The sequence below is a fragment of the Scleropages formosus genome, chromosome 8 (genome assembly GCF_900964775.1).
Source record: "Scleropages formosus chromosome 8, fSclFor1.1, whole genome shotgun sequence".
In the NCBI taxonomy this organism is placed as follows: Eukaryota; Metazoa; Chordata; class Actinopteri; order Osteoglossiformes; family Osteoglossidae; genus Scleropages; species Scleropages formosus.
The window spans coordinates 20005646-20031613 of record NC_041813.1 but is presented as its reverse complement, the minus strand read 5'-3'; the positions used below and the strand labels follow the sequence as shown (position 1 = coordinate 20031613).

The 25968-nt window shown below is 42.2% G+C and overlaps 1 protein-coding gene across 2 annotated transcripts in view; it reads right to left on the bottom strand.

The window, feature by feature from the left end:
* Nucleotides 1-25968, bottom strand: part of epb41b (erythrocyte membrane protein band 4.1b) — a 44582-nt gene that overhangs the window by 4816 nt on the left and 13798 nt on the right. The window contains exons 2-27 of one of the 2 annotated variants that reach the window (XM_029254013.1): nucleotides 23099-23499; nucleotides 22138-22383; nucleotides 21431-21535; nucleotides 20763-20805; nucleotides 20543-20618; nucleotides 20048-20266; nucleotides 19825-19912; nucleotides 19257-19409; nucleotides 18972-19069; nucleotides 17940-18112; nucleotides 17657-17770; nucleotides 16059-16295; nucleotides 15497-15736; nucleotides 14964-15143; nucleotides 13849-14112; nucleotides 13285-13542; nucleotides 12731-12994; nucleotides 12146-12385; nucleotides 11249-11488; nucleotides 10687-10941; nucleotides 10098-10358; nucleotides 9633-9859; nucleotides 8803-8871; nucleotides 8632-8670; nucleotides 7506-7568; nucleotides 5777-5953 (exon numbers count right to left, since the gene is read on the bottom strand). In XM_029254013.1, the coding sequence (XP_029109846.1) occupies nucleotides 5777-5953; nucleotides 7506-7568; nucleotides 8632-8670; nucleotides 8803-8871; nucleotides 9633-9859; nucleotides 10098-10358; nucleotides 10687-10941; nucleotides 11249-11488; nucleotides 12146-12385; nucleotides 12731-12994; nucleotides 13285-13542; nucleotides 13849-14112; nucleotides 14964-15143; nucleotides 15497-15736; nucleotides 16059-16295; nucleotides 17657-17770; nucleotides 17940-18112; nucleotides 18972-19069; nucleotides 19257-19409; nucleotides 19825-19912; nucleotides 20048-20266; nucleotides 20543-20618; nucleotides 20763-20805; nucleotides 21431-21535; nucleotides 22138-22383; nucleotides 23099-23491 (4722 nt within the window). In that variant the 5' untranslated portion in view covers nucleotides 23492-23499. The remainder of the gene's footprint in view (nucleotides 1-5776; nucleotides 5954-7505; nucleotides 7569-8631; nucleotides 8671-8802; nucleotides 8872-9632; nucleotides 9860-10097; nucleotides 10359-10686; nucleotides 10942-11248; nucleotides 11489-12145; nucleotides 12386-12730; nucleotides 12995-13284; nucleotides 13543-13848; nucleotides 14113-14963; nucleotides 15144-15496; nucleotides 15737-16058; nucleotides 16296-17656; nucleotides 17771-17939; nucleotides 18113-18971; nucleotides 19070-19256; nucleotides 19410-19824; nucleotides 19913-20047; nucleotides 20267-20542; nucleotides 20619-20762; nucleotides 20806-21430; nucleotides 21536-22137; nucleotides 22384-23098; nucleotides 23500-25968) is intronic. The other variant, XM_018757216.2, reaches the window with a different exon arrangement.

The following is a 25968-nucleotide window of genomic DNA, read 5'->3' as shown; positions in this document are numbered from 1 at the left end:
CCCAGACAGTGACAGAACACGCTACCATAGAATAAATTACATTTTTTGGGATGCTAGTACAGTACACATAGTGTGTTAGTGCTATCTTAATAACCATGCTGATAGATGTAAAGTAGGGGCTGTGGTGAATCTTTCCCCAGAGGGTTTAAAAAAAAAAAAAAAAAAGACCAAGCAAAGCAGAACATAATGAGAAGACCCAGGAGCAACAATCAGCAATGCTCCACAACATCTACATGCGCATTATGCAAATCATGACAATTTGCATTTCAATCCAGATATCCAGGTAGATATTCAAATAAGAATTATAATTATTTTAAATAATATTCTGAGTACAAAAGATCCAGAAAACTTTTAGGCAGAAAAAGGTAAATATCCAAACGAACCTTAAAGTTAGTGTTAAAATACTCTTTCATACAAGTTAGAATCCTCTTCTTTCAAACTGAAAACAATCTTTTCCAGCTTTTAGGAAGTTAAGGAAGAAACAGCACAAAGAAAAAGAAGAACAGAAACCACCTGAAATAAGACATTTTGATGACAAGCACTGTATTAGATAGACAAGACTGCTTTAATTGGCTGAGAAGGAGGAAAGCAACCTGGAGACAAAATATGACAAGAAGAAGCCTTTATGTGGCGTGATGTGATTTGGACCCCATCATCTCTACTCTTGTATTTCTCAACTAAAGTGCAGAACTTCAAAAGACTGAAAGACACACATGCTCAAGTTAAAAATTCCAAATTCCTGGGGAACAAACAAACATACATACATACATACAAACTTTTCTGTATCATACTGTGAATGATATTCCTACACTGTAGTTAAAACAGACACTTAAAGTACAATATAATAAATGTTAAAGTACAAAAAAAAATGAACACTACATATTTGCCCATAGGGGGGCATGGTGGTGCAGCAGGTTTTGCAGGTGCCTGCTCTCTGGTGGGTCTGGGGTTCGAGTCCCGCTTGGGGTGCCTTGCAATGGACTGGCGTCCCGTGCTGGGTGTGTCCCCTCTCCCTCCAGCCTTCCGCCCTGTGTTGCTGGGTTAGGCTCCGGTTTGCCGTAACCCCGCTTGGGATAAGCGGTTTCAGACAATGTGTGTATCTGGCCATATGCAAATCAGACAGGAAAGTATCAACAGTTCACTTTACAAAAAAGAACCAAAAAACCACAACTAAAGAAAGTAAAACAAAAAGAAAGGGGCAAAGGAGGACATGATCTGTGAATGACACTCTTTGTGTCCCTATATTCCAGCACTAACAGGCAGTTTTGAGTGCAGGAGCGTGCATGTGCCCAACATCACTAATAAACACAGGGACTCTCCTTCTACACATGGGTTTACCCAGCAGCAACAATGGAAAAGCTGACGTTAATACTATACCTATGTCACAGTCACCTTTCTCAAGGTTGCACGTGATCTTCGGATGCGTACCTCAATCCACTATGGTACTGTTACACAATCCATTTTGGGCAACGCTAAAATGGCCCTAGAAACAAATATTTATAACCATCTACAGGGAAAACTTAAATTTCAATTATCGATATGATTACATCTTCAAAAACTCTTCTCAAAACTAGGAAAAGTTATTATTCCTTTATGCACAATCATTATAAATTTAAGGCCAAAGACAGCTACAAAATTGGGAAATACCAATATAACCCAGGGGAAAATTGACTAGAAAAAGCACAAACTAAATTGCTGCTCTGCCAACACCCATATAACCACTGAGAGCAATCTTGCCTCTTTGGCAGTAAATTCATGGTGTCCTTTGTGAACACCTTGTAGAAAAGTGCTTCTAAGAGGACACGGAACATGTAACTTTGGGAGCACCCATAACGTACATTTATATCTGTATGCAAGACATGGGCTGCCTTTACTGAATTGTTTAAGCACAGGGTTCTGCCACTAATGAACAGCCATTCCCTCTGGACAACCACCCTAGAACCTCTGGACTGAGGGACACACACATGAACTTTGAGTGCTGTCTAAGGGTGTGCAAAATGCAAAAGAAAAATTAGGTCATCAAGAAATAACATGGTTTTCCAACCTTTGGACTGTTCGAGTTAATCCATTTTGTGAGCAGCTGCCTTTTAGTTCAGAAGAGTTGGGTAATCATTCACCGCTAAATACCTGCTGTGAAGCTGTTTTTGTATGTCGAAACAAACACTTCACTTGGATAAGTTCCAGTCTAGTCAATCATCTCTCTTGGTGGGTTATGTTCAGGGGAAAGTAGAGTGTATGGGATATGGGGCAAGACTGTGTAGTATGCTGGAAGATACATATAATCAAAGAAAAGCGATGAGAGAAAAAGGAGTGGGAGCAGACACATTATAAGTAAGACAAAATTTCAGCTCCCTCTCAAAGTCCAAAAGTTATGAAGGGATCTTCAGAAGTTTAACCCAGTTGGAAAACCTGGGTATGGATGAGAACAGGAAAAGCCTGGGCAGCAACAGCAGGATGAACAGCAAGGAGAAGTAGGACTGAAGGAAAGGTCCGCATCGGCTACAGCAGATGGTGCCTCCAAGAGCCCAGTTTCTCATCTGCTTGATGAGGTCACCTTGGAGCCTATGAGCTCTTCTTCCCGCACTAAGACAGGGCGCTCCTTGGGCTGTGTGTTGTGACAGGAGACTGAGGAAGACAGAGCGATGTGAGGGAAATGGACACACAGCATGGATCAGAGGTGAAGGGAAAGATGCAGAAGGGGGGGGGGGGGGGGGGGGGGGAGTCATCCCTTATTTTGCTCTTTAAATACTGAATTGTTTGAGTGTCATGTAAGAGGGTTGAATCATGTGTTGCTTTTCTCTGTCTTTCTAAGACCAATCTAAAAAATGAAACTTCTCTAAGCTCTCTGCTGCTGGATAAACCAGAGAGCCACACATGCAAAAATATCATCAACTTCATTGCTCTAGGAATTAATGATTTGCGGAGCTCCATCACCTCTCACGGATAGCCAGGTGGGCTGGGGGTTGCCGTCTTTACATTGCTAACAGGCTGCAGCTGTCACTTTCCAGTTTTTATGGAATTATTCAAATTGGCACAAGTAAAAAGGCACTTTTTTGAAAACTAATTTTGTAAGCTGCTTAGCTGTGAGATCTGTGACCACCCTAACTTGTCCTGCTCATCTTTGATAGCACCTGAGAAGCATGCCAGCTCCCGGTAAGACAGTGCCAGCAGTCCCTGGTATGGCAGTAGGCTTTCTGATTGCTCACCACTAGAATTTTGTCTCTCACTCTGTGAACAAACTATGCTAGATATGAACATCAGTTCAGATGGGGGGAAAAAAAATGCATTTAACATTTATACATTTTACAGATTACATGGCCTACCAACCCAGTACAGAGTTTGGACACATGTGACCATAAATGACTACACATGTCCCTTGTCACTTTTTTTTGTTTTGTACACATTTTTGTTTGCAAGTCATGCTAAAAGGTTATGTAAGGATGATTATCACTTACGCAGGGGCAACTCTCTGCTTCAAAAACAAACGGACCCAATTTCATTCATACTTGTATCAACCATATTCCTATTACCACCTTCACAGGGAATATAAGTGAATCTTCTCTATATTCACATAACCTTCGACTGAACCCACCCATAAGTATAGATTCAGGGTAGCAATGACTACAACCAACTACATTCTGTCTACAAGATAATTTATACAAAAGATGTCATTAGCTTAAGGAGGGGACAATGGTGGCAGCTGTCCCTAAATCTTCCACTAACAGTCAGTTGAATGCTTTGCTGGCTCCTTCCTTTTTACGAGAGGAAGAACTGGGCTCGTAACTGGCTGAGGCGAATAAAGTGGTTAGGGTCAGCTTGCGGTGCTCGAGACGAGTCTTTCAACATGCCCAAACTGGGGGAAGCTGGGGATGATGGAGGTGCAGGGGGAGGAGTTTTTGGGCATTGAACTATAGGACACAACTTTTACAAGAGAAATGAAAAAAAGAAGAAGGAAAAACACAATGAAGATGACAAAAGAAGGAGGCAGAGATAGAAAGAAGCAACATGGAGTGAGGGGGTCAGTACATCCTCGTGTGGCAGCTGCTTGTCATTTGTCATTGTTCTGCTTTAACTTTCTTGGCGTAAACAAAAATCATGCTCATCTTCAGTAAAGTCATGCAACCTCAGTCCTATGGCAAGCCAACCATGCCACAAGAAACAGAGCTGAAGGCAAGACCAGTCATTCACAGTGCTGATGAGAAAGTGTGGAAGATTGCAGAGGCTCATGGGTCAAGTTCTCTCTTTAAATTATTTCAAGACTACAAATGCTTTGGTGTTCTTTGCTTCTACAGCCATTTTTTTTTTCTTATTCTCCCTGCTCAATTTACACCTATAACACTGCTCTGCAACCTGTCAGGCACAAGGCAAATCGGCATCTGCACACATGTGGATGCACCAAACTGGATGTAAACCGTGATCACTGACTGGTGGCATAGGGGGTGAGAAAGTTACACTCCATTGTGCCCTCTGATTCAGATGGTTGGGCATATTGACAAAGCTAACAAACTGTGATGAACACAGCAGAAAATAGCCAAAGTGATTGAGATCACACACACACACACACACACGAAAAAGTACTTGCCCCCTCCCGTTTTTTTTTTTTTTTTGCGTATGTCCCACTTAAATGATTGAGATCAAACAAATTTTAATATTACACAAAGATAACCCGAGTAAATACAAAATGCAGTTTTTAAATGATTGTTTCATTTATTAAGGGAAAAAAGCTGTCCAAACCTACCTGGCCCTATGTGAAAAAGTAATTGCCTCCTAAACCTAATATCATGCACTGTGTGTGTGTGTATAAATATATACACATATATATATATATTCTCTCTCTCTCTCACACACACAGCACTGTAAAAGAATTCAGGCATTCAGACAGTTTTCAAATGTTGCAGATAGGTGCAACACTCCAAGAACCCCGAAACGGCTAACGTTCAAGCCCAGCTGAGAAATGATCAGCTAATTACAGCAGTCCATCTACTTGGGTTACCTGACACTTGATATAAAACACCACCTTCCCCAAATTTTGACCTTCGACATGAGTTACGATACTTCAACTGGTAACACAATCTTCATGCCCAACTACCAAATCAAGTGATCAGATGAACATCAAACTCATCCATGTCACTCACTTATTTGGCAGACACTTTTCTCCAAAGCCATTTATAGTGAATATTCCAGCTGTTTAGAAGAAGTTTCCATTACAGTGTCAGGCAGCTGTCTAATTTGCTGTACTGCCATACTGCATTACTTTGATATGAAAAAAACACTGAAACATTACTTAAGTTAAAAACACTGAAGGTCTTTATACAAATGGAAATCAAGAAATTTCCTCTAAGACAGATGGGGCACTTCAGCAAAATGTTGCATCTTGATCCTTTTTCGAAAGATTTTCACTTCACTGTAACCTTGCAGTCACGTGGCAATGACTTGCATAGGACATCACAAATCACATGTTGTATGTTCTTCAAGTGCAGATGAGTTTTAGGGAGGTAATGGGTGAACTTGCTCATGAACTCAGTCTAAAGAAGGGACACTTAAGATCATGCAATCACTGCTAAATCTTATTTCAAACCAAGTGAAAGTGATTGGCACAGTGCACACACATACAACGTGACACTTAGGAAGCCATATTGTACATTTCCACCTGATGTATCACGAAACATCTGAGTTCCAGCAGCCACGTGCTAATATTTTTACACAGGATTAAACATTAAGGATCCATCCAACATGTGAGAAGCATCATGCGGGAGCAGCAGGACAGGTGACTTACCTCATCACTAGGCTGTAACTGGCCGTTGATGCTGATGGAGCGAAAGGGCGAGTGCGTGGACAGTCGCTTGTCCCATTCGCTGGGCCGTGGTTCAGGCACCGCCTCCATGAAGGTACGCTTGAGCTCGCTGATGCTGGCGTGGTGCCGCAAGATCCCTTCTTGGGTCTTGTCCAAGTCCTGGCAAAGATGGAAAGCAAAGAGGGAGAGTCAAGAGGGACAGGAGGATGTAAGAGGGTATATAAGAGGGAGGAAAAGAAAGCAACGCAGGATGAACACAGATGGAGAGTTCATTAAGTAGTGAAGCATGTTAGTTTTGTGAACATTATGTCAGAAAAACAAGCAGGAAAGGAAACTAAAGAATAAAAAGATCACATTTTCTTCCTTTGCACTGCATTAACATGATAAAGTTGGAAGAGCAGAGCAAAACACCTCTTTGGTTTTTCCATTCTTACTGAGATACTGATAAGCGTTGTTACGGTACAGGCTTTTTTGGTAAGAAAAAAAGAGATGCTCCTTGCAGCTCCAGCAAGCCCTCTCATTACGATGTCAGAGTTATTTATAGAATGGCAATACCGTAATGTGCGAAAATACAACATTCATAAAATACGTAACAGCAGTATTGCCGTGGTTGGTAAGTAGCTTGTGACAGGTATGGGTTAAGTGGGAGATCATTTACATATGATCCCGGTGCAGGGATGAAGTGCAATTTATGGCTAGCTCCAGGAGCCTGGGACATATACCGGTTGCTCCCTGAAAGTCACTATTGGGATACATCTGAGAATGAGCTCTCTCAACAGCCTAAAGAGTCAATCTCAGGCTGGTTCTCCAACAGGATTACACACATAACAAAAGGAATTCAGCAATGTACCCCAAATTGGCCCAAAAAGCAAAGATGACTTTGCTTGCAAATCTATTCTTTATATGTATTTAGGCTTTCAGTACTACACAAAAACAAAAACAAAAAAAAAAAAGATGCATTGTACAGGAGCCTTATAATAAACGAGATAATCTAGCAGAAAGAAAGAATTAAACTAAACGGACAGAAGGATGCCTGAATGATGCCGGTTTGTCATCCCACACTACTTAATGAGCTGCATTTAATATTCATTTACCATTTCTGATAGGCAGAAATTGAGAGTAAATTCAATATTCAGCCACACTCTGTGACTGCCAGTATGCTGCTAGCAGAAGTGGTACTGGAAATGGCTCCTGTTCTGGAGAATTCATATTGTAATACAGTGGACATGTGGTTAGGTGGACCATGGATGCTCTTTTGTCTCAAGGGCAGCTCCAGTAAGTTGATAAAAGGAGACTGTGTGTCAGTGCAGGCTGCCCTCGCTCTGGCAAAATCTGTTTATTTTGATTTATTAGCCTGTCCAAACAATTGACAGCAGAATGGAGAGGTGGTGGCAGACAAAAATCAGACATTTAGCAATTTTATGGAAATGTCAATTCAGAAATTTCCTAATAAACTATATGACTATTCACCTTCTGGAACGTAATACTGCCATAGGGGCCAGTTTTGTGCTTTGTTAAGTTTTCTGCAGATGGAGGCAAAGCAGTAGAAAAATCCACACTACCAACAAGTCTAAGAAACAGAACAATTTTGCAATGCTTGCAGAAGAAAAACAAATGGGCAGGATTCATACCATGCAAAACATGCAGCAGTATACAGGCAAAGAGCAAAAGGAAAGTGCCGGTGAATCGCAGTACCAGAACGGATACAAACCTCCAACATTAAATTGCTATGCCTGATATAGATAGTTTCACCCTCAATTCTCTTAGCTCTTTTCTGTGAAAAATGGGGAAAAAAAAAAACAGAAAGGGGAAAATCAGTTGGTTTGAATATTGCATTGCAATGTGCTACTACTCAAACCTGAAGTGAATACTAACTGATAGTGGAATGAAAAAAGGAATTTAAATATGCTACAGGAAAAATGCAAAAAAATACAGTCAACGTGCAGCATGACCACAAACTCAGATCACAGTTGAACCTCATATGAAAAGGAAAAAAAAAAATAAACAAACAAGCAAATGTGAACAGGTGGGTTGGGTAGAAGGAGGTATTGGTGAGGTGAAAAGAGACAGCACTCTACTTTCATGAAAATTACTACACTGCAGTTAAAATTTTGCTACCCTTTAGACTGGTGGCTGCAATATGATTTCATGACCCCAAACGCTAAAGCCTGTTGTGAGCTACTGTGGTACCTGTATTCCACCTACTGCCCAATAAGTTGGTGGAATATAGGTATTATTCAGACCTATGTCCAGGACAAGAATCCATGAGGGTTGACTGAAAAGCCCCGTGACCCTACACCAGCGGTAAGAATAGATTTCTCTTTAGTTCTTCAGTAATCATGCCCAATCTTATGATGGCGGTGGCAAGTGAGATGAAATTTTCATCTGATTGCTGAAAGAAAGCTACAGTCACCACCTTGAAAATGACACCAAAAATTTTGCTGCTGCATGTTTTAGAGAAGTTTTTAGCAGCTGTAAAAAATGTACAGCGAATGAGGGAAGGTACTTTGTAAAGGAAAAGGTCTCCATCCCCAAGGAACCTTCAGATGCAGAATGGCAGGTCTAGTCTCAAAAATTTTCAATCAACCCATGTACCACCAACATATAAAAAGAAGCCACAGCGGTCATGACATGCAGACCTTGCAAAGCACTTCCTGCCCTGCCATGGATGCTACCCATTGACTCAGCAAAAGTAAAAGACAGAAGAAAACCAATAAAATAACTTCTCACTGTCTCTTTTAAATGAATATGAAGGGTATGAGAATAGAACATGTAGATACCACAGGGAGGGGAGTATGAGAGCTGCAAACTATAGTACGTAAGGGCTGACTTCTAACCTTGCGCATTTGCACCTGCTCCATGTCCACCCTAGGCGACTGCCAATTCCCCCAGGAAGGGGAGAGAAAGGTACACATGTTAGTTTCCCCTCACTACAGCCTCTGCTATATGAGCTCCTGTTAATTTAACTTGGAAAGCATGCAGCTATGGGGTACGGGTGCCTCACAAACCTGAGGCCATCTTTCCCCATTGGTGGCCATCACCGCCAGGGTTTCCGTCCACTCTCTCTGCGCTGCCATCTACAGCAGCACGAAAACCTTGCTGCATGAAGACACACTACACCTTGCAGAGCTACAGACATTAGCTTTCCTGCATTTTTTCTGTACCATCTTTGCTGCATTCATCCTGGCAGTTGTGACTAGTCTTAGGATTATCTTGTAGTAGCTACAGAACAGCATTTTCATCGTATATGGATTGTTGCCTTGTATGCTTATGAGCACTTTTGTATTGTACAAACCTAATAATGTCAACTGCCTTGAACAATGGGGTCAGTTTTTTAACAGTACTAATAACAAAAACTATTGGTTCCATTCACTACTTAGTGGGCAAGGATGTGACTGTTTACATACACTCTACTGTCACAAGTACCGGACTTTTCGATAATATGTGAAGACATGGGTACACACAGACACACACTTTTAAACAACAGCCAAACCACACAAAGGCACTGATGGAAGATAAATTATCTGGTCCCTGTTAGTGGGATTTTCCTCCTTTCTTTAAAAAAAAGATCATTACTGGAAACAGACAGTAATACACCTCAGACAATCTGGATGTGCCTCACTTGTCAGGAATCTGTTAAGCATCAGGTGCTGCAGCACAAGGACTGCCTGTATTAGTCTTCTCCACTGGGCATCACTATAACGTGCTTGTTTTGCACTATGGTGCAGAGCCATGTGTTTCCATGTATGGCTAGTGATCTCTAACAAAGCTATCCTTTGTTGACATTTCAGTACCACATTTGAGACCCCTTGTTGCATGCAGCAGACTTTCACAATACCTTAACCTCCACAACAGGTTCTGCCACTTGTTCCTCTGTCTTCACCTCCACTTTCCTGGTTTCTTTTCGGGCTTTGAGACTGATGGGAGTGAAGCCTTCATCAGGGGCAACAGCAATGGCAGCAGGGGATGGGACAACCATAGTGGGCAGACCAGCTTCTATCAGGGCTACAGGTGAGATTACTGGAGCGCTGACAGGCCGGGAGGTCTTCCCCGGGGTCACAACAGCTGTGGGGACAAAGAACAGAAAAGGCTTTTTTTTTTTTTTTTTTTACATCAAATAAGCCCCTGGAAACATAGCCACTGAGTGATGGCTACTCCGTCTAGAGAGGCCTTCTGGTTCCTTGAAAAACCTACAGACAACCCAGAATAACATCATGGACTTGAACCTACCGATTTTATAGCTTTAATGGATTTACAGTTTGTTTTAGAAGAAGTCTGAGGACATTAACTGCTGAATGGATACCTGAAGGTTTTACTGCAAACACAGGGGGCATTCGATGCAGTAAGACAAACCAATCATCTTCTTCTTCCCTCTGTTTTGGTTGCAGCTTCTCCCAACGTGTTTTATAAAGCGGCAACACTTCCTCTAACATTTCCTTCTGTGGTTGTACTGCCTCCTCCAGGACTGTCACCGATTTTTGAATCCTCTTTCCGACCGTCTCCAATACACTCACCGGAGGAACACTAACATCTGGATGTTCTGGAACATGCAGGAATGGCTTGACTGATACAAACAAACAAAAACAATCCTGACAAACAGGAAAGCACCAACATGTATCCATTACAGCACTGCAACTGTCAACCACATTGTGTCTCCCATCTTGATGAGAGAGAAGAAGAAAAAAAAAAATGTATAGAACATGTAATATTTTAGAAGACCTGAGAAAAAAAAACTAATGCTATTCAGAAAAGCACATGGGTTTATTTGATGTTGCAGAAACATGGCTTTTGGTTGCACTGAGGTCAATCTGCTTGAGTTGAGTTGGGTTGAAGTGAGTTTTGCACACATTTAGACAAGGGAGCATGGGGAGCACATCATGGATAGGAGGTACCTGGAGTTAAAACAGGACGTCCTGAAGTAATATATTCCAGCATAACAAACCAATCATCTTCCTCCTCTCTTTTTGCCAGTGGCAGCCTCTCCTGGAGTGTTTCAACCTGCAGTAATTTGTCCTCTAATATCTCTTCCTGCTGTTGTGTCGTCTCCACTATTGTAAGATCTTCCAGAGTCTTCTGTTTTTTGTCTTCTACAACTGTAGCGGTCACTTCTACCGCTGGATATTCTGGAACACGCTGGTATGGCATTGCTGATACACAAAAAAAAAAAAAAAACCTTGACAAAAAAGAAGGCACCAACATGTCCAATAGTGTTGCAAGTGCCAACGATGAAGCAGCATCCATATCTAAGAAAAATATGCTGTCAACAGCTTTTATAGCACGAGAACAAGGATGCATGAAATTCATGAAAGCATGTTGATTTAGTTGCTGTTGAGGATATTGAACTTTTCTTTGCATTTGGTAATTCAGCTACAAAAAACAAGGGGAATTTTTAGTTTCATATGTGGTCATATTTCAATGGCATCTGGGGAGCACTATATGGGGAAAACTGGATACCTGGAGTTACAATAGGAGGTCCTGAACGGATATATTCGAGTAGAACAAACCAATCATCTTCCTCCACCCTTTTTACAAGTTGCAACCTCTCTGGCACCGTTTCAGCCTGCTGCACTTTCTCCTCCAGTATCTCTTCCTTCTGTTGTTTTGTTGTCTCCTCCACTGCTGACACCTCTTCCTGAGTCTTCTGTTCAACTGTGTCTACTACACTTGATGTGATAATATCCACACCTGAATATTCTGGAACATGGTGGAATTGTGTAACTGACCCAGAGAATGACACTTTAACAAAGAAGAAGGCAACAACAGTAGAGAAGAGTACAGTAACATCCAATACAGTCCTGCAACGGTCAACCATGTTGCATCAGTCTTGTATAAGAAAAATAAGTTGTAGACACACCAGTATTCCAGGTAGAAACAATAAATCCAAATCTTAAAAGCAAACTGGTTTAGTTGCTGTTGCAGAATCTGGGCTTCTACTTGCATTAGGTGAGTCAGCTTGAAGCAAGGGAAGCTGTGAGTTTCACAGTCACATTTCAACAACGTTCAGAGAGCAGACGTAGGGAAATTACATCTGGATTTTGTGGAACATGCTGGAATGATGTGACTGACACTAAAAAAAGAAACTCTGGCAAAAAAGAAAGCACTAACGTGTCCAATACAGCATTTTAAGTGTCAGCCATGTGGCTGAAGCATACAGAAGAAAAATAAGTTGTAGACAACTTCTTACAATAAGCCAGTAGTTCTGATAGAAATGATATGTTTGGTTCTTAAAAGTGGAATCTGGGCTTCTGCTTGCATTGGGTGAGCCAGCTTGAAGCAAGGTAAGCTGTGACTTTCACATAGTCACATTTCAACAGCATCGGGGGAGCAGAGTGTAGGGAAAAGTTTGGATACCTGGAATTACAACAGGAGGTCCTAGGAAGATATATTCCAGTAGAACAAACCAATCGTCCTCCTCCACTCTTTTTACCAGTTGCAACCTTTCCGGCAGGGTTTCAACCTGCTGCACTTTGTCCTCCAAAAGCTCTTCCTTCCGTTGTTGTGATATCTCCTGCTCTATTGTCACCCATTCCGGAGTCTTCTGTTCAACTGTCTCTGCTATGCTTGTCAACGTAATGCTTACGTCTGGATGTTCTGGAACATGGTGGAATGGTGTGACTGACACAAACAAAGACACCCTTGACAAAGAGAAAGCCACTAAAATGTGTCTAGTATAGCACTGCAGATATCAGCTTGGGTTGCAGTAGCAATCTTGGAGAAAAATCAGTGGTAGATGGGATCTCTTAATATGATAGTGGACCTGGTATAAAGTATGCACCCAGTTGCGCACCCACAGATGCGCACTAGTTTAGTTGTACTTGTCGATACCGAATTTGCACTGGGTAGGTGAGCTTGAGAAGCAAGTGAATCTGGTGAGTTTCATGTGCAGACATTTCACAAGTCTCTGAGGAGCAGGGTGTAGGGGAAAAATTTGAATACCTGGAATTACAAAATGGCGTTCTGAACGAGTGCATTTGAATAGAAAAAACCAATCATCTTTCTCCTTTCTTTTTGCCAGCCACAGCCCCTTCGGGAGTGTTTCTCCTTGCTGCACTTTGTCCTCTAACAGTTCTTCCATCTGTTGTTGTGATGTCGCCTCCTCTACCGTAATCAATTCCTCAGTCTTCTGTTCGGCTGTCTCTGTCACACTGCTCGAGGTAATACTTACATCTGGATGTTCAGGAACATGCTGAAATGGCATGGCTGACGAGCAAAAAGAACCTTGATAAAGAGGAAGGCACTAACCTGTCCAAATACAGCACTACAAGTCAAACCATGTTGCAGAAATCACATCTAATCAGGAATAGGTTGTAGACAGCTTTTTATAAGAAACAGGTAGAAATTATATCCATTCACAGAAGCACACTGGTTTAGTTGCTGTTGAGGGACAACTTTTCTTTGTATTGGGTAAGTCAGCTTGAAAAGCAAGGGGCGCTGTTAGTTTCCTAGTCAAAATGGCATTTGTGGAGCAGAGCATGGGGATAACAGTATACCTGGAGTTACAGGTGGAGGATGGATATATTTCAGGAGAATAAACCAGTCATCTTTCTCCTCTCGTTTTGCCAGTCGCAGTCTCTCCTGCAGCATTTCAACCAACTGCAGTTTGTCATCTAACATCTCTTCCTTTTGTTGGTGTGTCACCTCCTCCACTATTGCCTCCCTTTCATGGGTCTTCTGTTCCAATGTCTGTGCTAAACTTGTAGAGCTAATGTCTGCCTCGGGATACTCTAGAACATGCTGGAATGCTGTGACTGAGAAATAATAATAAAAAAAAAAAAAAAAAAAAAAAAAATACCTTGACAACAAGGAAGGCAATAACTTGTCCAGTACAGTGTCACCTGTATCAACCATGATGCATCCATGTCTAAGAAAAAAATGTTAGCAGTCCTAGTTGAGAAGATACACCAAATTCATAAAAGTGCACTGGTTTAGTTGTCAACATTGGACTTTTCTATGCGTTGGGTGAGTCAGCTTGAAAAGCAAGGGGAGTTGTTAGTTTCATTCCATCACATTTCAGTGGAGTCTGGAGAGCACAGTGTGAGGAAACCTGCATATACCTGGAGTTACAACAGACGGTCCTGAACTAATATATTCCAGTTGAACAAACCAATCATCCTCCTCCACCCTTTCCGTCAGCTGCAGCCTCTCCAGCACAGTTTCAACCTGCTGCACAGTGTCCTCCAACATCTCTTCCTTTTGTTGTTGTGCCAGCTCCTCTATCTTCATCTCCCATTCTTGAAACTCATCTTCAGCTGTTTGTGCTACACTTCTTGAGGTAATGCTTATTTCTGGATATTCTGGAGGGTGCTGGAATGCCATGACTGAAACAAACCAAAAATTGACAAAAGAGAAGGCACCTAACATCTCCATTGAAGCACAAGAAATGTCAAGCATGTTGCATGGTTCTCGCCATGTCTAAAAAAAATCCGGAGACAGCATCTTGTAATAAGACAGTAGTCCAGATAGAATGAATACATCTGCCCCTGGTTTAGATGGTCCCATGAATTCTTGGCTTATATTGGTTACGTGATGTTTGGAAGTAAAGGAAGATGTCATTTTATAGGCAAGCATGATTAAAAGGTGTGCAGGGAAAAGTTTGGATACGTAGAGTTACAATACGAGGTCCTGAAGGAATATAATTCATAAGAACAAACCAATCAAATCTCTCCTCTTTTTTGCCAGTTCCAGCATCTCCTGTAGTGTTTCAGCCTGCAGCAGTTTGTCATCTAATATCGCTTCCTTCTGCTGTTGTGTCATGTCCTCTAACATCTCCCCTTCCTGCCTCTACTACACTTGTCGTAATACTGACGTATGAATATTCTGAAGCACGCTGGAATAGCGTGACTAACAGAAAGAAAAATAACCTTCACCAAAAAGGGGGGGAAAGAAAAAAAAAAAAAAAATGTCCAAAAGTACGCTGAGTGTGTCCACCATTTTGCAGCAGCCATGTCTAAAAAACACACTGTAGTCAGCTTTTTACAGTATGGTAGCAGTTCTAGTAGAAAGGACACAGCAAGTTTATATAAACAAATTGGATTAGTTGCTCTTGTGGGCACTGAACTTTTGCTTGTATTAGGCAAGTCAGCTTGAAAAGCAAGGGTAGTTAGATTCATATGCAGTCACATTTCAATGCCGTCAAAAAAGCAGAGCACGGGGAAAAATTTTAGGATACCTGGAGCTATAGTAGGAGGTCCCAAATGGTTATATTCCAGCAAAGGAAACCAATCGTCTTCTTCAACCCTTTTTGGCTGTTGCAGCCCCTCCTTGTCATCTAACATCTCTTCCTTCTGTTGTTGTGTCATGTCCTCCATCTTCATCCCCCATTCCTGAATCTGCTGTTCATCTGTCTCCACTACATGTAGCAAGGTAATGGTTAGATGTGGATTTTGTGGAATATGCTGGAATGGTGCGACTGACACAAAAAAAACAGAAATTCTGACAAAAAAAGAAAGCACTACTGTGTCCACTATAGCATTGCGAGAGCCAGCCATGTTGCTGCGGCATGCAGAAGGAAAATAAGTTGAAGACAAATTTTTATAACAAGTCAGTAGTTCTGATACAAATCATATCTCCGGTTCTTAAAAGTGGAATCTGGGCTTCTACTTGTGTTGGGTGAGTCAGCCTGAAGCAAGGGGAGTTAGTTTTTTCATTCAGTCACATTTCAACAGTGTCTGGAGAGCACAGCGTGGGGAAAACTGCATATACCTGGAGTTACAACAGGAGGTCCTGGATGGATATATTGCGGTAGAACAAACCAATCGTCCTCCTCCACTCTTTTTGTCAGCTGTAACCTCTCCTGCAGTGTTTCAACTTGCTGCACTTTGTCTTCTAACAACTCTTCCTTCTGTTGTTGTGATGTCTCCTGCTCTACTGTCTCCCATTCCAGAGTCTTCTGTTGAACTGTCTCTGCTATGCTTGTTAAGGTAATGCTTTCATCTGAATGTTCTGGAACACGGTGGAATTGTATGATTTACAAAAAGAATAGGAACCTTAACAAAGAAGCAGGAACTACTGTTTCTGTGCAGTACAGCCCTGCAAGAGTCAACCATGTTGAATCAGTCATACATTACAAAAAAAAAAAAGTCAGACAACTTTTTATAACAAGCTAGTAGCTCAGATAGAAATGTGTATGGATCTTAAAAGTAGAATCCAGGTGTCTATTTTCATTGGGTGAGTCAGCTTAAGAAGCAAGCGAAGCTGTAAGTTTCACACATAGTCCCATTTCTTCTGCATCTGGGAGGCACAGCATAGGGACAAATTTTGATACCTGGAATTACAGTAGCAGGTCCCAAACAGATATATTTCAACAGACCAGACCAATCGTCTTCCTCCTCTCTTTTTCTCAGTTGCAGCCTCTCCTGCAGTGTGTCAACCTGCTGTATTTTGTGTTTCAGCATTGCCTCCTCCTGTTGTGTCATTTTCTCCATTGTCTTCTGAGATTTCTGAGTCCTCTGTTCAACTGTCTCTGCAACACTTGTCGAGGGAATGCACATATCTGTGTGTTCTGGAACACATTTATTCATTTAGCTGATGCTTTTCTCCAAAGCAGCTTACTAAGTTAGTTTACCTGCAATTCTCCCCATTCAATACCTCAAGTTAAGGTTATTTGACAGACAGCATAGGGCTTGAGAATTGGCTCTAAAAAGCTGTGGCATAACAGCAGTAACGGCTATAGGGACAGGAACAGTCGGTGGCATAGTGATTAGAGCTGCTGCCTTTGGCTCCAAAGGTCACAGGTTTGATCCCCACCTCTAACTGTAGTACCCTTGAGCAAGGTACTTGCCCTAAATTGCTCCAGTAAAATTACCCAGCTGTATAAATGGGTAAATAACTGTAACATTAACACCAAGACACTTTGGAAAAAAGCATGTAAATGTGAACCTGTCAATCAGTGTAAATGTCTCACCCGTATTTACAAAATGTCTCTGTCAGGCTAAGTATAGCCAGGAAAATGTGTTGAGAGCTCTGTTGGGGTAATTTGTTTAACTGAGCCCCGTGTCTGTCGCACTTTCCATAGTATAGAGAGGCATCCAACAGCTCAACTGTCTTACAGTCTCTATACACTGGCTGAAGTCTTCTATACCTTCAGTACCCTTGTTTAGAGAAAGCAGCGTAAACAAGACGCCATGAAAAAAACCCATTTCATTTCAGGCTTTAAAGAGGAAAATAAGGTAAAAGCCTTTTGTTATGAGTAGTAGAAAACATACACTTGGAGGGAATGGGCTATGACTGCACCAAAAGAGAGAAATCTGACAACAACCAAAAGCAGAACTAGAAACGACAAATTGAGGAAAAATAATACTGCTAAAGCATCACATAAGCAGAAGTAAAAATGGAATTTTATACTACACTGTGTAGAGAAAAATGGAGAACAGAATGTTTTGTGACATGTGGGCTGGCAAAACATTTTTTGCACAGATCATGAACTCAAGACAATATGAACCAGTGCTGAATGAAACCACTAGTGAAATAGTGAACTTGTGAAGACAGTCTCTGAATGGCCTATCCTCATCTCCAGCTAAAACAATGTCGAATGCAACGTGACAAGACTGCATTGGTGTTGGTAGAAAATACAATAAAAAAAACCCGCTTGTAAGCAACAGCCTGAGCAGGCTGTATAAGTTTGAGCTATAGTAACCCAATAGATTAGCCAAGGATTAATCATAGAGGAACCAAGCTGTGGTAGGTAGATGCTACAGGTTTGAGAAGTAACTGCAAAAGAAAAGATGTAAGAGGAAAAAAATCTTGGTAGGCAGCTCTGCGCAAGGAGGTTAGTTGTGAATTTTTTGCATTTTCTCCTTCAGAATTTAGTAGACTGGTTTTGCACACAGTGAAAGGCCACTGCAAAGCAGAACACCTGGATACCTGACAAAAAAGGAGTGAGCGGCAAATGGATGGAGTCCAAAGAGAACCAATCATCTTCTTCCGTCCTCTCTTGGATAGGATGCAATGACGTGGCCTGGTGAGACTTACCTCCAGCTAAAGGGCAGGGACATATTAAAGGAAGAACACAGAATATTGAAAAACTCGAGAAAGACTAAAAACATGCACAGTAGGTTCCTGTCTCCTCCACCCCCACCGAGGCTTCCTACATAGAAGGGGACCCAAAAGAAAAAAAACCCTCACATGCACACAGACACACACCCACCTCCATCTAGGCTCCGAGATGCCCTCTTGCTGGCCGAACGCTGGAAATGAGGGGCAGGCCTGTCGATCATGGAGCTGGCCTGGCGGGTCTGTGCCTGAGTGCGACCACTGTAGCGAAACTTCGAGCCCAAGGCCAGGAATTTCCTGGGAGTAGTGGCTTCCACTGAGGTCAGCCTGTGGGAAAAAGACAATCAGAGGTAAATTTATCCAGACAGCACTATGCAAGAGACATGATTACACTGCAGAATCAGCAAAGTACACCAGCATCTTTGACCCCACCTGATCAACAACAGAAACTCCCCTTGGCCTAAACTACAGTGCTTACACAAAGTTTTGCTTTGGCTACAACCGTGATCCTATTACTACAGATGATCCCTGCTCTACAAACAGAGATATGGACAGAAATACTGTCAGAAAGTAAAACAATGTGTAGCATAAGTGTTCTTTCCAAAAGCAATAACTGAAAACACTGTGTAGTGATGTGACATAATTAAACTTTAAAATTGCTCACAGCTATTGAGTCTTTCAAATATTTTGATATATCAGTGTCACCTTTAAATTTCTGATCTCTAAATCACAAGCTGTTTATATAATTTAAATAATTTAGTTAATAGTTGTCTGTTTATACAGCTTATTTTTAAAAGTTTGTATTGAATCTGCTATTTTAGTTGGGCTAATTATAATAGATGTGATTGGTTCAGACTGCAAATGCAAAAAGCAGTAAGAAATACATTTAACATTGGTTGGTTTTGTTAAGTTAGAAGTATAGCATGTTTACTTTGCTGACAGACATAAATGGTGAATAAAATGCGTAATGTGGACATAAAATTATTAGGAAAAGAACTGCTGTTATCATTAGACAGGGGAAGTTGTAGTCTTAAGTTACCAGGTTTACTGTAGGATACTTTTCACTTCCTTCCTTCTCTAACTAGTCAGATAACTAGTTGGGGGGTGTAATGAACTGGCCTGGAGATCACACTGTGAGAGGCTTGCAGGACAGACAGTGCAGACAAGCAGGCTCATGACCCCCCACCTGAAGAAGGTGTGGTGCTCCACACACACTTTCCACAGCTTCTTGGAAGCTCTGTAATTGGGCAGCTTGAAGCCAATGGTGCTTTCGTATTGTTCTTGCTGTAGAAGAACAGAGAAGGGAGACAAAGCTGAACTCAGCCGTATGTTGCAATGGGTGGTCAAAAACATTCAATGTCATACTTTTAAAAACAGATTTTTTTTTAAATCAAATTAGGAGTAAATGGGGGGGGGGGGGGGGTAAGGATTCCAGCTTAGCCAATCAATCTATCAAAATGAGGTGGTGTACCTCTGATGGGCGGATTTTGATGAAGAAGCTGCTGCGCTTGTACGAGATCTTGAGCACCTTGGGCCATGGGAAGCGATTGATCCGCAGCTTGTCCTTATACACCATCAGCCCACTGGAGCAAACTCCCAACATGATATCCACACCCTCTAGATCCTGGTGCAGGGACAGGCAAGCAATTCATTCTCTTAACATTCCACTACACTCCAGCGATGCAAAAGCCAAGGAGAGATAAAGCAGCTATGTGTGGATGTATACTCATGTCAGTGTTGCCAGGAGACCAACAGCAATATACAGGTTCTCACAACTTATTGGAATGCAAATTGTCCCCAGGAAATCTGCTACTGACTGAACATAATTTCTTCACACACAAAAAAACCACCACTAGGAGGCGCACACACCCTACCTTTGAAGGTACTACATTCCACTGATGTTTCAATTGCTGTTGACTGTAGCAGATTGATACTATTCGCTAAATCTGTTTAAATACAGTTCATTTCCAACTTTTCAAATAAGAAATGCACTGCAAAGTAAAATAATATGGAATTAATTTCTCAAAATGACTGATTACTTTGGCTTGGTGAAGATCAACTCCATACATAGAGAGTTTCTTTGCATTCTCCAAGAACATCATATCTGCCTGGGCTGGAGTCATGAATCTGGAAGGACACAAATTGGAAGACATGGACTTTCCATAAATACATCACTACAACCAACAACTTGAACAGTTCCACTCAAATGCTCACTGCTGGTTTGTGCATGTCAGTAAGACCAGTCTGCATGCCAGTGGTTACCTGTAAGTGTGGTGTAACTCCATCACCTTTTCCTCCAGCTCCTTGGTCTGGCTTGGAGCAAAGTGCAACTCCTTCACATAGCTGGAACCATGGATGTCCTGATCATAGTCACCCAGCTCTGACTGTACAGCGTAGGAGCCCAGCAGGGCCAGTGTGACGAAAGAGCAAGGAAGGCTACCGCTTAGGATGTCCTTGCGCAGCTGTAGACACAGGTAGTACCTGTTGGTCACACAAATACAGTCCACAGGTCAGACTATGCTGCTCACAAACTAAGAAGAGTGATCAATCTGAGTATCATGTTCCTGAAGAGTCTGAGTAAGCAGTAATTGTTCAGTACATTAACAAGCAAATGCATAAAAAATGACTTCACAGCACATGTGTAGAGTGAACAGCTGACATCAGATTCTCAAAAATACTGACTGCTAAAATTCTATGGTCTTAGCCTGGTTTATATGTGGTACACACATGGAGCATAAATACAAAGAGAAGATTTACCTTGTGATGTCTTCTGTCAGCTGAGCTGGATCAGGTGGGTAGAACTTCACATTGAAGGTGAAGTCATATTTTGAACCTGGGGAGATGAAACATTCAGTTTTATACAGTTTGTAGTGAAATATCAATGTGCAGGCTTATGGTAAAATGCCTCGAAGAATGCACGTTATTATTTACAGAACAAATTAAAGATAATTCAGACCCAAATAATAGAAGATCTTACCTTGCACCTGTCTGCGAATCTCCTTGGTAAAGTCTAGCCAAGTCTGGAAAATGGCAGAGGAGAGTATTGGGCAGGGTAACAGGAAAGGAGACAGAAATCCCACTATGTAAAATAAGAATGTGTCACTGAACACCCCACTGCGGTGAGAAGAAATCTGCAGAGCTGAGAATACCAGCCTGTTGCACAACCGAACTGCAGCTCAATATGTGATCACAATACATATTGTGGTCAACAGCAGACCGATAAAGTACAACAACGTCTTTCCACAAATACTTGGCAAGTAGAAAGCTTCAACAACTTCCTTACTCTGCCCATTGTTTCACACTAGTACGCCAAAACTACCACCTCAGGCAATCCAGTTTCAGTCATTTCATCCATATGAACAAACTCATGACTCAGCAGTTTTTAACCCTTCCATCAAAAGCCCTGTGAGGTGTGAATAACTGTGTACACAGAGCTCTCATATTCACAGCTCTCACATCCAGTTCTTATATTCAGCTCCGTCTATCCCTGATTCTGCAAAACAGCAGCTTCCGGTGAGTCACTTTCAGCTGGACACACCTTGGCAAAATGTAAAATTCCAATAAATCTATCTAGGGTTACTCCAAGCTGTAAATTACACACCCAAAACATGCCAGACAAAATGACAACTTGGTGCTATATTCTACCTTTGTGTTGGGTGTCTCCCAGATGGCCAGGCCATAGTAGTCCCTCTCCAGTAGGTTGAGATGGTCACAGACCTTGGTGAAGAGCTCCTGGCCCTTGGCATGTTTCTGCAAAGTGGAGAGCACAAATTCTCATTCAAAGCTGGAGCAGCAGAAGCTACTGTACCACATAATGCTGTGATGGACCTTGCAACATTGGGGAGAAAGAAAAACATTAGACCCTTTAAACAAACAGCTCCAGAGGCAGTAAGAACAGCCAGAGACAGTACTCAGGTGGTCTATAGTCTATCCCTCAAGCACAGGGCACAAGGCTGCTCAGAGTACACCCTGGATGGGGTGCCAGTCCATCACAGGGTAACCACAGCCACACACACTCACGCATTCATACACTATGGGCAATTTAGTCACCCCGTGACCCTGAAACACGTCTTTGGACTACGGGAGGAAACAGAAGCGCTCGGAGGAAACCCTCGTGAACAAGGGAAGAACATGCAAGCTACAGACTGAGCTGGATTTGAGCCTACACCCAAGCAGCGCAGACAGCATTACCCACTGTGCCATCATGCAACAGGCCCTAAACATTCCCCATAAACATTAAAGAACACAAAAGTGGTATACAGATTCAGATCTTAGGGAATAAACTGCAAAGCTGAACCTGTTGAGAGCAGTATGCCTAGGTGAGGTCCAGGTGCGACGGAGGCGTTTCTTACGTCTAGCTCGCATTCATATAGTGTGTCATCCAGCAGCGTGACTTGGCACCACATGATGCGGGACCGGCGTGGGGCTTTGGGCGCCCTGGGCTTCTCTGGGGCTTTTGTCTCTGGCTTCAACTTGTTTGCCCTGTCTTCCTCCCTCTTGCCCTGGTCCTCCTCTTGCTTGTTTCTGTCCTCTCCTTTATCTCCCTCCTCTTCCAAGTCCTTCTCCGTGTCAGCACCCACTCTGTCCTCTTGAGCAGGCTGCAAGTGGGATAGACATGTCTGAGGTTGTCACCTCCGCATCTGTGCTCTCAATTCTAGCGGCACAGGGATGATCACACACACCGTGGGTGAGTAACAGTAAGCCAGAACAATGCAATCTTGGTGAGCCTCACTGAAGTACAGTACCTTAAGCTGCTTTCTAATTTTTGACACTAAAAATTCATGTTCTAGGTCTATTATTGCTTAAGCTTGGCTAAACAGCTTTCCTGCAGGAGATTTTCAGCTTTATACTGCAGACTTCAAGAAAAGTCTACTGAATGAATAATTCAATGCATTCCACAACAGCACACTAAAAATAGGCTTGGTGAGACTGCCATTATTTAAAAAAAAACCACAGGAAAGATAATAAAACTAATTTATGTGAGCGCACCTGGACAGTCCCGGGAATGGAACCTGCACCTGCAGTTATGCTGTGTTGACACCCTGCATTCATCTCTACATCAAAGGTCAAGGGCTGCTGTTTTTCTTTTCTTATCTGTATTATTCTGTCGTCTGTATGTGTATTGTATGCTTGTAAGATGTGTCCCTGTTCATATGTGCAGCTTATATTTACTATGTGGTGTGGTGCCAGGATGATTTAATGTTGAATTCAAACCTGTGCAAACCAGGGCTGCTGCGCATTGGTGCTCCACATGTAACAGCCAGCTGAATGCAGTTTCACAGGCATAAGCTGCTCTCTCACTTACACACATACCTGGGTATCTGCACTGCTAAGTGACTGCAGATCGTGAGCAGTGTCTCCCTCCGTGCGCAGCTCAGGCTCAGGGTCAGCAATGGGGGCCTTGATGGGCTCCTCTAGGTTCTGTCTGTCCTCTTGCACCTGGTCTTCCTTTCTTTCAGCCTTCTCTGTCTCAGTGGCCTCGCCCTCAGAGCACTGTGACTGACGCTTCAGAAAGGAAGAGAAGAGCCGTGAGAAGCCACGGCCTGCCGAACTGGAAGAGCGGGGCTTCGGGGCTGGCTCCTCCAAGGGGGCCCCAGGCTCCTGGGCTGAAGGTGGCGGCCGTTCCAGCTGCTCCGGCTCAGGCTCAGGCTGGCTGGCCTTCTGCTGGTTGTCCGCCTCACCTGCTACACTGACTTCGGTTGTCATGGCAACAACTGCAAGCATAAGAGGTAGTTACATATAGCATCTGCAGTCTGTTACAGTAGCACAGCATTGCAAAGTCTCACCTGAAATGTACAATGTTAACTACAGACACTTCATTACAATGACATGACTTGATGGATTCCACTGGTCACATACAAATACAAACACTGCATCCTCTCCTAGGAAACTCTGACCTCGTCTCTGAAAAGACATTAAAAGTCAGATTTTTAGCGCAGAGCTGCAGTCTGCCCACTGGTACAGCTGCAAGTAACTCAGAGCCTTTTCCAAACGCCTATCTAAGTTTGGTGACTGGATCACCATACTGAGCCCTTCATTACTATATTACTCCATTAAATGATCATACAGTAGGGCAGAGATTAACAAACATTTTCAGCAGAGGAATTCCAGAAGCTTGCCATCAGATAAAGAGAAACTCAATGACATGCTTTCCACCATCCAGGCTTAAAAAAATAATGTGTCTCAGATGTGCGTGCACACAGTCAACCCCAGTCAGTGTATCTGAGACAAGAACAATTCAGGGTGTTCTCTGGCCAGTACTTACTACTGTAATTCATCCTCAAACCACTTGAAATCCTAAATATTGTACAGCAAAAAAGGTGGGGGCAAAGAATTCTGCATTTACAAAAAGAAAATGTTTTGAGTGCTTGAAAATCACTATCAACAGTCAATTAAATGATTTTAAGAAATTGTTTAAAAAGGCACTGAAGAGAAAAATTACAAATGATTATGTGGCCACTTTGAAAGATGGTTCAGCATTTATGATACTTCCTTACCTTTTTTTTTTTTTAATATATATGGGCTTATTAACAAGTTTTGTCCGCTTAAATACTTTCAAATACTGAAATACAGTGATTTATTAAAAAAATGTTTCTCCACTTTCTTAGCTTTTTTTTTTTTTAATTCTGTAAAATACATTTAAAAAATAATATTGTGATGCACTGCACTGTCAGGTCATTGATTTATCTGGCCGCCCAACGTCCACTCATGTGCCCATGAACCGTATCTCATTAAAGCTCACCATGTATATGTTTACAATAGATTATCTGGTTAGGTGTTTTATGGCTGATGGAATTTACCATTAACATCTCAGTCCTTCTCTTCATACTGTCACATCCACAAATTTAAGTGACTAGGTCCACATGTACCTGAATGACACTGAACTAGAAAGGAGTACTGCCAAAAACTGTACAACAGTAGGTATGTTCCACCAGTTACAGGCTAGCATCTTCTCACACCAACCATACATTTGCACAAAATAAGCATAAAGCACATGCTGTATATAAGTGTGCCTACCCCTCCAGCTCTACTCATGCCAGTGCCATTCTACAGCACTGACTACACTGAAGTACAACTATAATGTATGACAGTACAATTTGAAAATGACAGAGTACTCACCGTACCACTGCACCACTTCAGACCAGCAGCTGGATAAAAGGGCTTCAGGAGAAGTATGAGCAGTGCTCACCTTCCTACACTGTTTATCCCTAGCATTGCTTGGTGGACTCATAAACAAGTACCACTCTGGAAGCCATTTCTACATGGTTTTCCATTAGCACATGAGATATACTGGCTGGATGGGTAAGTAAAAGGGCTTCAGGCAAATCAATATTTCATGATGTTATACACAATTAATATATGTCTACCCACTTGAGTTAAGTGCACTGTGCAGATCTGTGTGTATTCAGGACTAGTTTTTCTTTCCTACCTGCTCTATAAGGGAGAATGGTACAGCTATCATTTCAGTTCACCCTTCTCTCCACTAACAGCACCACTCAAGTCTTTTCCTCTAATCATACCATGATGACCTGGTCAACTAATGGTAAAGAGATTCTTTCAACCTCCAGCTCAGTGGAGTCATAAGGACCAGCTACACATCCAAACATCTCCTGCATGTATCTGCTGGAAGAGATGCAAGAGGAAGCATATGAACAAGAGACCACATTTCAGCCGCTACTCTCTACAACGAGAGATTAATAAACTCTCCATCTCTTCGTTGCTCCATGGCAATGCACAAGCTCTCTGTAGAGCCCTTTAACACATCATCATAACCTCTGACAGTCTGGGAGCCAATAAGCCAGCTGTTCCAATGACAGGTCCTCCCCATGATAGGGACCAGTCCAGTCAGAAGCATCCTCCCATGTCTGTACAGCTACCAACATACATTTCACCCACCAAAAAAGCAACATACCTAATTAATTGCAAAACATGCTCGATTCCAGTTTATATCTTTGCACATGTGCTCTTTCCCAGCAGTCTCTGGAAAGCTGCCACACTAAACTCACTATCTAAATGCATCGGCCATAACTAATTCATGGCCACATTGAAGGGGACAGGCAGATTCACAGGTTGTACAGGTCCTCCAGCTAAAATCCTGGAACTTCAAAGATCAAGAGCACAAGGTCGATAAAATGAGAGCGGAACTCAGTAATTCATCATAGGTAAACTACAGAATGGTTAAA